General features: G+C 40.0%; 1 protein-coding gene across 1 annotated transcript in view; it reads left to right on the top strand.

Annotated features, from left to right (window-relative positions):
• Positions 1-8381: 8381 nt before the first annotated feature.
• LOC107291021 (NAD(P) transhydrogenase, mitochondrial) overlaps positions 8382-11810 on the top strand; it is a 57893-nt gene continuing 54464 nt past the window's right edge. Inside the window, exon 1 of the mRNA XM_015819969.1 lies at positions 8382-8575. Within this exon, the coding sequence (XP_015675455.1) occupies positions 8425-8575 (151 nt within the window). The 5' untranslated portion in view covers positions 8382-8424. The remainder of the gene's footprint in view (positions 8576-11810) is intronic.

Here is an 11810-nt window from a genome sequence, read left to right as displayed (position 1 = left end):
TTGAGAACTACCTGTATAGGCACGTTCATGAAGTAACTGGGAATCAAATTCAATTTGAATAATATTTTCTTTATTACTATTATTATTTGAAGATGACTTTTTCCATTGCTGAACAACTTGTGTACTGTAACTTGGATATTTTAACATTTATCTTAAATCTATATTTTGATGTTTAAAAAGCAAGAAACAATTGTGCTTTGGTCCGAGCTTGCTTAAAGCCAACATCAACATTGATTGGAGATAATTTCTTCAAGTAATAGTGTAAACCTAAGAATGTTCCATCTTTATTAAAACAAGCCTTTGTCTCATTATGTTCAGAGATACTCTGAGCAAAAATGCAACCAGGAAGCAACCCTATCATCTTTAATGAAAAATGAACCCTACCATGCTTCATTAAGGCTATTCCATGGAACTATTCAGAGGATCTTGTTACTGCAAGTATGTATCCTTTGGTCTTATAGTTTCAATACACAGGCTGGTTTACGGATTGCCCTACATCATAATGTGTGTTTTTGATGCAATCTGTTCTAAGAATCTGGTTGTATTCATATTGCAAAAACCAAAGCTGGCTCATGTATCGAGGCTGTAGTCTCGTATTATCATATTTTGTTCCAGTTGGGCAACATAGATTAAATGCTAAAGCAAGAAAGCAAACAAACCAGCCCATAAAAATCTGGCTTATGTTTGAGATACCTGATGATCTCATTCTTTTGCTTTCTACCTCTGTCATTTCAAAGGCAAGGCCTTCCAGTCTTGTTCTTAATTTTTCTTATGGCTAGTCTGTCTTTTGTTCCCTTATACCTGACTCATATCTGCACCTAGATTTATAATGTGAGGATAGAAATATATAGTGTTATCACTGGGCCCATATATACTTTGCTATCTTATATTCTGTGTGCTAGAATTTAGATTCCAGGAAGATGATGCCTCTTAGAATGATTTGATGAATGACTGACAATATATAAGCAAAAGGTTCATTATCTGCTTTATATATAAAAAATGCAGTCCGACCATTACTAACAACAGTTTTAGAAACAATTCAGGCACTATTTATTATTTATCTGCTATTTTATACTCTATCTTTTTGGCAGATTATTATTGTATTACTTTTGGAAGAATTTTTGAAATAGATTTAACCTAATAGATACTGGAAAGACGTTATATTAGAATAATATACTTCTTGCTTGCAGGTTTATAATCCACAAAACAGGGACATGAATGGGGATAGGTATAGATATCATTTTAAAAAGCTGGGTAAGTTCCTACAACAATCTCTGATAGGGGACATTTTTATTCCAACACAACCTGTTTAGAATTTTAGCCATTTTCTGCATTTCTAATCCAATAATAGCTCAGAATGCTCAGTACTGCATTTTTCTTGATTTTGTTATTATAATCTATTTGTAGAATTATAACATTGGAAGGTACTCTAGATGTCAGTTCTTCTCTGAGAACAAGATTCATTTAAGCATTTCTAGCAGATGAGCATCTAGCCTTTGAAAGCGTCCAGGGAACATTTTGCCTCTTCATATTCCACCCTATTTCACTGGCTGACAGCTTGTAATATCAGAAAGTTTTTCCTGATGGCTACCAGTTTTAGTTTTGGTCTTCCTCCCTGGGCAACAAAGAATAAGTCAGCTCCATCTTTTATATGACAGATATTTAAAGATGGCTATCATATTTCAATCTCTTCTATTGAAGAGCTTTCACTGATCCTGATAGGGTTTGTTTCTAAGCCATTCATCCTTTTGGTAATACGCTTTTGAACCCACTCCAATATGCCACTCCCTTTTTTTGAACTTTACTGCTGAGAACCAGTATTGCAAATGAGGTCTGACTAGAGCAGACTAGAGTGGCACAATTACTTTCCATGAGCTGAATTCGATCCTCTTGTTAATGCACTTCAAGATAGTAGCTGCATCATACTGCTGGCCCACAGTTCATGTTTTTCTTACCCAGATGCAGAACTTTACAATCTCCTTATTAAATTCCATCCTGTCAATTTCAATTGCTCAAGCCTGACTAGAAATAGTCCGATTTACAACCATTCATTTATCAACCATTTGAAGTTACAACAGCACTGAAAAAAGTGACTTAATGATGGGTCCTTAACCATTGCAGCATCCCCACAATCATGTGATCAAAATTTAGGCATAGTTCAGGGGTGTCAAAACTCGCAATGTCACGTGATGTGTCGCGACATGTCGCAACTCTTTTTCCATTGCCGGAAATGGGGTGGGCATGGTTTTGGCATGACGCATCTGGCCCATGGGCCGGCAGTTTGACACCCCTGCCATAGTTTCAGCCTCCTGGGGTCATGTGATTGTCATTTGTGACATTCCTAGCATGGGGAAAATCAGATTTGCTTAACAACTGCATGATTCATTTAACAACTGGAGTGACTGCTTAACAACCATGGTAAAAAAGATCAGAAAATGGGGGTGCAACTCATTTAACAGCTGCCTTGCTTAGCAGTGGAAATATTGGTTGCAGTTTTAAGTCAAGGATTACCACTTCGAGTATAAAAATAATTACTCCCTCTCTTCTGAAGCATTAGTCACCCCTCCCAGCTTTGTGTCTAGTATAGCCAAGAACTTCTACAGTAGCCTTTGGTTAGGCTTACAAATTAAGGTTATTTCCTCACTAGTGATCTATATTCAGCTATTACTGAACAGAGCATAGCAGGCCTTCTATTTCCAACGTGAGGATTGGGTTAGGTCCGTGGTGGCGAACCTATCGCACGCGTGCCACAGGTGGCACGCAGAGCCCTCTCTGTGGGCACGCACGCTGTCGCCCCAGTCCTAGGCCTTCAGCAGGGTTTTATAAAACCTTTTTGCTTTAGGCCTTCACCACCATGTGCAAAAAAAAAAAGGTTCAATCAACCAATCAATTTTAACTTCTCGCGGGAAAAAAATCTCGCAAAGTTGGAATTGATTGATTGAACTTTTTAGTCCCACCCAGTCTGCTGTTACCACCGCAGCCACACCCACCATATGGGCCACGTCCAATCGGCACCCGACGATACATAAGTGGGTTTTTGGTTGCAGTTTGGGCACTCGGTCTCTAAAAGGCTCGCCATCACTGGGTTAGGTTATACCAGCAAATACTTTAAGTCCCTAATGAGGAAAAATGTTACAAAAAAGCAACAATGTAGTTTGACTTAGAATATTACTTGTTCCAGTCATTGGAATTTGTAATTCATGATTTATGGCATATGTAAAAAACAAAATATTATGGTTTATATGCACTATTTTTTTCATTTCAGCTTCATTTTATCAGTTCAAAGGCTGTCAGCTTTAGAGGTGGTTTTTTTTTTTTTTAGTTCTTAACTAAAGCTAGGACAGTGATGGCGAACCTTTTAGAGACTGAGTGCCCAAACTGCAACCCAAAACCCACTTATGTATCGTCGGGTGCTGGGTGGGCATGGCCCATTGGGTGGGTATGGCCCACTGGGTGGGCATAGCTGCAGTGGTAACAGCAGACTGGGTGGGACTAAAAAGTTCAATCAATCAATTCCAACTTTGCAAGATCTTTTTTTTTCCCGCGAGAAGTTTAAATTGACTGATTGATTGAACCTTTTTTTTTTTGCACACGGTGGCGGAGGCCTAAAGCAAAAAGGTTTTATAAAACCCAGCTGAAGGCCTAGGACTGGGGCGACGGCACGCGTTCCCACAGAGAGGGCTCTGAGTGCCGCCTCTGGCACCCGTGCCATAGGTTCGCCACCACTGAGCTAGGACTTCATTAGGAAATGTCAATCTCTATACACGTTAACATAGGGAGAGAATCATCTGATGGGATCACATAAATCGTAGGAAAACGATTTTCAGATACTTTCAACTTGGGCTTCACCTTCAGGCGAGGAAAGTGGCAATGAATTGTTGATATTCTTTTCTGAAACGTTATTTTTGCGCGGTAATCGCGGTTCTGTAATAAATCGGCTCTTTTCAAACTGGTATGGTTTAAAAGCGCTCCATTCGTCCCTAAATAGCCAAGTAAATGAAGGGAATCACCCCTCACAAGGAGGGGTTCGGCTTGTTGACTCGAGCCGTCGTCTCCCGATTCCAACAAAGCACTCCTGCTGAACTAAAAAAAAAATAAGCCACACGAAGGCACAGAGCTCTGGAGTGGAAACACCTCCAGGATTTCTTCTGCAGGAAGAAAAAGGGGAGTGATTTTTCCCCCCACTCCCTCCTGCCTTACCCAGAGAAGTCTTCTTCCTCCTCCTCCTCCTCCTCCTCCTTTAAGTCTTCCCCGAAGAAGCCACTTCCTACTCTACCGCAAAAACGGCGACAGACCCAAAACGCTTCTCTTCCCTCTCGTTGTGTAAACTGCAGAGCGAGGCCATGCGCACTCGGGCGGGCGCAAAAAAAAGGAAAAAAAAAAGCAAGCCGCGCCGTCACGTGCCCTCAGACCCTTTGCCGCCCCCTCGCTTTGAAAGAGCGTGACGTCGCCTCCCGCCCTTCCCTCACTCGCTCGGCCGAGGTTTGGACTCCCCTCCAGCCTCGCGTCGCCGGGCGGGAGGCTCGTGCTCGCTCGCTCGCCCGGCCGCCCCGCCCTCTTGGCCCGGACCTCGCGCTGGTGGCAGCGGCGGCTCCTCTCGGCTTCCCGTCTCGAGCCGGCTAGGGCGAGCCGGGGAGGTCGGCGCAGCTGCCGCCGCGTTTGCAAGGCTGGGCGCAGAGGCGGTAGGTAGCCTCGCTCTCGCCTCTCTCCCTCTCTTTACGCCTCGGGGAGGGGAGGGGAGGGCGGCCTGGGGCAGACCGTTGCTCGCTGCGGATGCCGTCGGGGTGGGGACGAAAGCGGTTCGCCCTTTAATCCCCCGCGCGAGGGCCATCCCGCCGGCAAGCAGCCCTGAGGTTTTCTGGAGGATTTCCCTTGCGCTCGTTGCATCTCTCTCCCCCCCCCCCCCAGTGCAGCCGAGCGCCCACCAGAGAGGTAACGGGAGGGGGAGGGAGAAGCGATCGCAGGAAAACCTCAGCCGTCTCCTGACTGTGACCGGGCGCAGGACAAAGAGGTTAGTTGTCCCGTTCCCGGGCCAGTTGTCGTTCATGCGCATAGCAACGCGGGTTTTGGGCAAAGGAGGGGTCACAACCTGCGGTGACTTTACCCCCCTCCTCCAAGTTGCAGAAGGAGGTAAAACAGCTGCTTCCCAAGCTGCCCTCTTGTTGGATGCTGCGGACCGGAGTCCGGGATCGGTCTTCTCGCGAGCAGGCTCCTTTTATGGTGCAAGAAGTGGAGCTTGTCCTGCCTGCTAAGTTCTGTGGAAAAAAACCTCGGTGGGGAATCTCGGGGGCGCGTCTGGCTTCGCAGCCGGGCTGCATCCCCACGGCCCGTGCAGAAAATAGGAATGTGCGCGGGCAGCCACCAGAAATATAAAAATCGGCGTGCCTTCTAAGGAAAGAAAAGTTATTTCGGTACCACTAAAGGAGAATCTTTATTTCAGCAGTTAGGAAGTGGGAGAAGAAAAACCCAGGTAGCAGGAATCTTGACTTTATGCAGTTTGAATCGGTGAATGCTGCAGGTTGCAAAACAAGAACGGCCCACCCTGGAAGAGAAAGTCATTAGGTTTTCTCGCGGACAGAGGGCAACTAAAGTCAAACACGGTCGTGTTTCTGTTACGTGGAGGTCAAAACGTGCAGTGGGAATGGTGGCGATGACCTTGGTTGAGTCTTTTATCAGCCAATGTTTAGTGAGGCTTTTAAGCACAGTGAGTAGAAGGGGCTGTGGGAAGAGGTTGGAAAAGGACGACTTAGGATTCTTCAACAACTTTGGAGTGTAGAGAGTCACACCCTTTTAAGTTTTGAGATAAATGCTGGAGGGTGGCCATTACATTATTAGGAGGACCTATTTTTAAATTTTGCTTTAATGAATACTGTCTGTGAAATTGTCTTGACTTCAAAAGGGGCAGAACTCTCAAAATGTCTTGGAAGATGTTAAAAGTTTTTTGTTGGGCTGTACATAATGCCTTTGGTGGATGCCTTTGTAGAACTGTAAGTGTGTCTTGGATTGAATGTAGATACTTCTGGTATTCAGAGCTAGTGCAGAGAGTCCTGCACCCCAGCAAGACAGGAAAAGGAAGTATGTGCCTTCATGCTGTCAGAAATGCAGACCAGAAAAGTGTAATAGGGTGTATTTCTTCCAGTAATTCTTAGTGGATAACCAGGAGTTAGTGACCTAAAATGTACACTAATTGCTGTCTCTATCCCCATCTCTTAATTGCAATGTTCAGAATGAAAAAAGTACAAAAAAAGTTGTCCTAAAGCTTATCAACTTTTTAAAAATACTGTTCAAAAATTCATGAAGATGAGCTTTAGATGGTACTTCTAACTGGAAGTAAGCTTTTAAAGTAAACAGAATGCGTTACATATTTAGACCCCATAAATGAAAAACTAATTCTAAATTTGCAAGTACATTCCAAATAACTCCAAAAACAGTGACAGAATATTTTTTTTAAAAAAAATATTTGGATGGTTTAAAGATTAAAGCACGCTGAAACTTCTGTTTCAAGCTTCTGTTTAAAAAGTTGGGGGACTTGAAACAGATTGGACAGTGACGGCAGATGGTGTAAGTTAAAAGTTCACAAGCTAAGGCAGCTTTTACAAATCAATGAATGAACTTGACACCTGTTGGAGATTGACAGGAGCTGTATCCAGTCAGCTATGCCTAGGCAGATTATGCACATCCTTGTCGTTAGCAGACCAGCGATTGGAGTTTCCTTTGAATGAAGAATTCAGCTTCCTGCATTTGCGGAAGATTTGGTAATGCCTCATTAGTCAGGGCACTAATGTAGGTTATTGATTTAAGGGAATTCTTTTATCTGCCAGCATGTCACTCTTGAGGGCATAGAGGACTACAAATGAAGTTAATTTTCTCTTTGCTGGAAAGAATATGTGTTCTGAATGTGTGAGTACGTGGCAGAAGTCTGTTTTTCAGTGTTAGTGTTTTCTATTTATAGCAGTTTCCTTAGAAACTGTTCATGTTGCTGTTAGAAATGGTTACACATATATTTCTAGTTGAAATACTATTACTGTATCTCATTGTTGGGTAGCTATATAATATTAGCCAGCTTACAGTGAACTTATTTTTTAAATGAAAATGTCCATGACTTGGTTTATTTTGAAAGCTTAGAATAATTATGCATTTTCAATGCTCAATCATTTTTATTAGGATTTTTAATAAATTTGGAAATAGATGTGGTAGGTGCATGTTGTATATTGCTAAATATGCAGTAGTTGTTGATATATAGGTTATCCCAAAAGCAAAACTTTTATTCGCTATCATGCTGGCTTGTGTATTGCTTGAATTTCTTGTGGGTATGAGTATACTGGAATGCTAGACTCCACTTTAAAATCTTTTGAATGTTTGTATGCTTAGATTTATGTGTTAACCATTCCAATGATGAAGATTATAATTACTGTACCTAATATAAAATGCTTGCATTTGCAGTTGTATAAAACATATTTTAGAATAGCTCAACAGATCTGTGCTATTGGCTAGCAACTATGTACAGTTGGTGGGTTTTTTTGAAAATTCTTCCTTGTTGTTTAACAGCCTTTGTTTTCATGGTTGCAATTTGTTTAATCTCCATGTTTTGGGTTATATGCAGTCCAGGTAGATAACCAAAAATACACAGATGAAGGTTAATAAAGGGATGAAATTTCATCCCTTTCAAACATAGATAAAATACACAATTTGAAATACATGCCACTAGTTGATAATGTGCCATTCTGTTTTTCCCATATTGTATTTATTGCAACCAACAATAATACAATTGATACTTTAAATTATTGCACTTGCTTTTGAGGTGCAGCTGTTTAAATAATTTAAATACAAAAATTCAGTCCTAATCTCTGAAGTAGTACACCTTTACATGCACGCACACACACACATTTAAATTATCATGAACCAATCTTGGTTTCTCTTACTGAAAACTAGGGGGAAATTTCAAAGGGTTCAGATACTACTTTTTCCTACTTTTATTTGTCAACGGTACTTTGAACTCCGTACTTTGTACTTGAAGAATATGTCCTCTATTAACTCTTCTATTGAAATTAGATGGAATTACACTACATAATTGTGTATATGTTAGCTTAAATTTTAACACTGATGCAGTGTTAAGTCATGATGACATGCAGTCTTTGTTGTGCTTTGGCAATCATGTTCTGTACACTTTCTCAAGGTGTGTATTTAAAACAATTACTAAATCGTATGTATTTATGGAGAAAAGATTTATTTGTCTTGTAAAATTTGCCGAACAGATTTTAAAGTCCAAATCTATTTTGCAACCTTAAACTGGGCTTTTTTAAGCAATGACCCATACTTTTCAAGTTTCATGTGTTGTTATTTGCTAAACTGATTTTTTTTTTTTGTATACAGGCAGCTGTGCAACTTCCTAACGTGTGATCTTGCTTGCTGGATTTGGGCAATATGGCAGGCATCCTGCGTACAGTTGTTACTAATTTCTCCGTACCCCTTTTCAACAATGTGATATGCCATAAGGTGAAGATTGCGAAGGTGCCAAGCTTGCGGACATTCCTTACCCACCAGGTTCTCTGGTGTAAAGCAGCTATCAAACCAGGTACGTCAACTAGTTCTCAGAATTTTAGTTTAATTCTTTCTGGGGTTAAAACATACGAAGGCCACTTCCAATATATTTTTCTGGCCTTCCAGCATCTTATCACACTAATAATATAAGAAAAAGAATCCAGGATTCAACTGTATTCTACAAGAATCATCGTTCCTTTAACGATAAGCAGCAGACTTTGGCTATGTTCTAATAGAGTTTCTGAAACTTGGTTCACTCATTGCACTAGAAGAGTAGGATGTGAAAGGCCTAGACATTTACACCCTAAAGAGAAAGACAACTTTTTTGTATTCCATCTGTAGAAGCCAACTACAGAAATGTCTTTAATATCACACCTTTATTATTTTTATAAATAACTCAAGGCAGCAAACATATCCATCACACCTTCCTCTTCCTCTTTTCCTCACAAGAACAACCCTGTGAGTTGGGTTAGACTGAGAGAGAATGGCTGACCCAAGATCACCCAATTGGCTTTTGTGGCTAAGATGGGACTTGAACTCAAATAATTGAATAATAGGCATTAGTAATCTGCAGGGCTCCTTCACCATATCTCAGTTCAGAAGGTTACTTTGGACCAAGGGTGGGCAATTTTCCCAAGGGGCCATGAGAAATTTGGACTGTTGTGGAGGACTGAACCAATAGGAGTGTGAAGGTTCATAGGCATGTACACATGCATATATGTGAATCAAAATAAGGGCAAAGCAGTTGTATTGTGTGTGTGATGTACATTTATTTATGTTTGATTTCTAATTTCTGATTCACCTTTTGCTGGCTGGACAGGACAGCCAAAGGGCCAGATATGGCCCCAGGGCTGTCAAGTTCCTAGGTCTGGCTTGGAGGATATAAGCTGGGTGTGTGCATATACTCTTTACAATTATAGTAGTGATGTACTTTCAGAGGAAAACAAAACACTGCATTTCAGAATTAGCATGTAGAACTTATTCAAGAGCCCTGTCCACATTAATGTATGTCTTTCAGAGGTTCTTTGTACTACATAAGCTCTTGTTCTTTGATTGTAACAACTGACACTTTGTTAACAAAGACAGTAGTTCTCCTTGAAAGTATGGAATTGTGCTTCAGAAATGTGTATGTGAATTAACTAATCTGTTAGCCAATTATCTAGAACAGTTCCTAGATGAATGGGTTGTTAGATAGTTACACAATACAGTCTTATTGCAAACTGGAGAAACGATAGACTGATAAGGCTATCTCCTGTATTACTGTAATGGGTATGTGTCCTTGCATGTTTTATAATTTAGTCTGCAGTGGCAGAATTTCTCAGAGCACATTTTTGCACTTATGTGTTTTAAAGTGATTTATATAGTTTGGCATGGGACCTACAAAAGCATTCATTCATTTTTCTACTGTTGTTTATTGCTTTCCCCAATGTAGTCCCAGATGTATTGCAACCATAGCTCTCATTGTTTGCTTGGGATTCAAAGAGAAATGGCACCATAGTTCTTGATTTATAATCATTCGTTTAGTGACTGTTGAAAGTTACAACAACAGTGGAAAAGAGATGCTGGACTTTGCATTTATGTAGCATCCTAAGGTTATGTGATTGCCATTTGTGATCTTCCCAGCTAGCTTCTAACAAGCAAAGTCAATGGGGGAAGACAGATTTGCTTAATGACTGCAAGATTCACGTAACCATGTCAAAAATCATAAAATTGGGCATGATTCACTTAACTGTCATGGTTCCGGACAGATGAAACTCTTCAAAAGAACTTTGAGGCATTGTTTACCTTAAAGAATCTTTTATTCGAGAAACAAAGTATCAGCACTACACAGTTGAAACCAGAAACTAAATTCCCCTCCCCTGGATACAAAGTAACAAAGTGCAATTCCCTCCTCCAATAAATAGTCATAAATCACATTCCCCAATTAGCTTGAAGTGCGGGCTTTCTCCCCAGCTCTCCAGCCCCCCAAAACACTATCAGCTCTGGACTCAATGTCATTGGGTTCCCACAACTAAGTTATTATGACTAACTGGACTCTCATCCCTATTCCTCCTCCCAGCAGCAACTAATTCTAAAAGCAATAGAGAAAATGGATGCATTTCCATCTGTTGTCAAAGCAAGAACATCCAATGTTAGCAGTGTTGACATTAACCATGTTGATTAGTAACAAATTCTGGTCCAGATTGTGGTCATATGTCAAGGATTACTTGAACAACTAACATGTAGCTTTAAGTTTTTCCCCATCTCTATTTCGCAATAGGAAGTATGACATTTTTGTTTATACTACAGTTCTGTAAGTACTCTTACCGTGTTTGAATAGTCTGTTAATGAAATAATATAGGGATATATTAATATATCCAGTCTGAATGCACATATGAAAAATTATAGGGATCACTGTTTTTATTATTGTGCTATTTTATGAGATAGTAAATGGGAAGGAATGGTGAAAGCTGTCTTGAATGTGGAGGATTGCCTCTCGGCTATGAAAACTTCATGCTGACTAAATTGCAAGCTGTCAACAAGTTTATTAAATCACTGATGCCTTAAGAGATTACATTTTTCCCCAATACAGAATATATTCAGTAATGTACTAAGAAATATTTCCTTGGCATTTTTAAAATAATAGGAACTCCATATGAAATATAACAAGAGCCTTACGGCTTCATACATTTTAGAAAATTACTCCATACTTGATTAATGTGACTACACCAGCCTGCTTTTAAAAATCCATTAAATTAAGTTATATAAGTGGAACAAAAAAATTACAGTCTCACCTATCAACATTTTTGAAGAATTTATGGGAGCTTTGCAAACTTTAATCTACAAAGTTAAAACATATTAGTGAATATTTTAGATCTTATTTGAGAAACGTGATTTTCTTGAACACTCAAGGTACTGTATGAAAGTGAAGTTTATGTAAATGAATGTACTTAATGTAACTGTATAACTTATTACTTGTCCGAATAGACTTCTAAGTACTGTAATACTGCATCTCACTGTCAGTTTTTGTCAAACCAGATATATATATTTGATTATTTTTGACAGTCCAGTATTGATGTTGGTTTCCAACTGGTGGCAAAGACTGATGATAAGTACCATCGTATTTTATGTATTTAAGTATTTATTAAATTTATATAATTTCCCTCACACTGAGGAGACTCTGGGCAGACTTTTGAAATAATATAATTATAATTCACTTTTTAAGGAAGCCAGAGGTTAACTAAGGAATTTTGGACGTTGTGTGGATTTGGGCTGGGTAACTTTCTATG

Source organism: Protobothrops mucrosquamatus, unplaced genomic scaffold, assembly GCF_001527695.2.
Source record: "Protobothrops mucrosquamatus isolate PMUCROS unplaced genomic scaffold, P.Mucros_1.0 scaffold1035, whole genome shotgun sequence".
Lineage (NCBI taxonomy): Eukaryota > Metazoa > Chordata > Lepidosauria > Squamata > Viperidae > Protobothrops > Protobothrops mucrosquamatus.
Note: the sequence above shows the minus strand (reverse complement) of the source record. Positions and strands in the feature narration are given on the sequence as shown.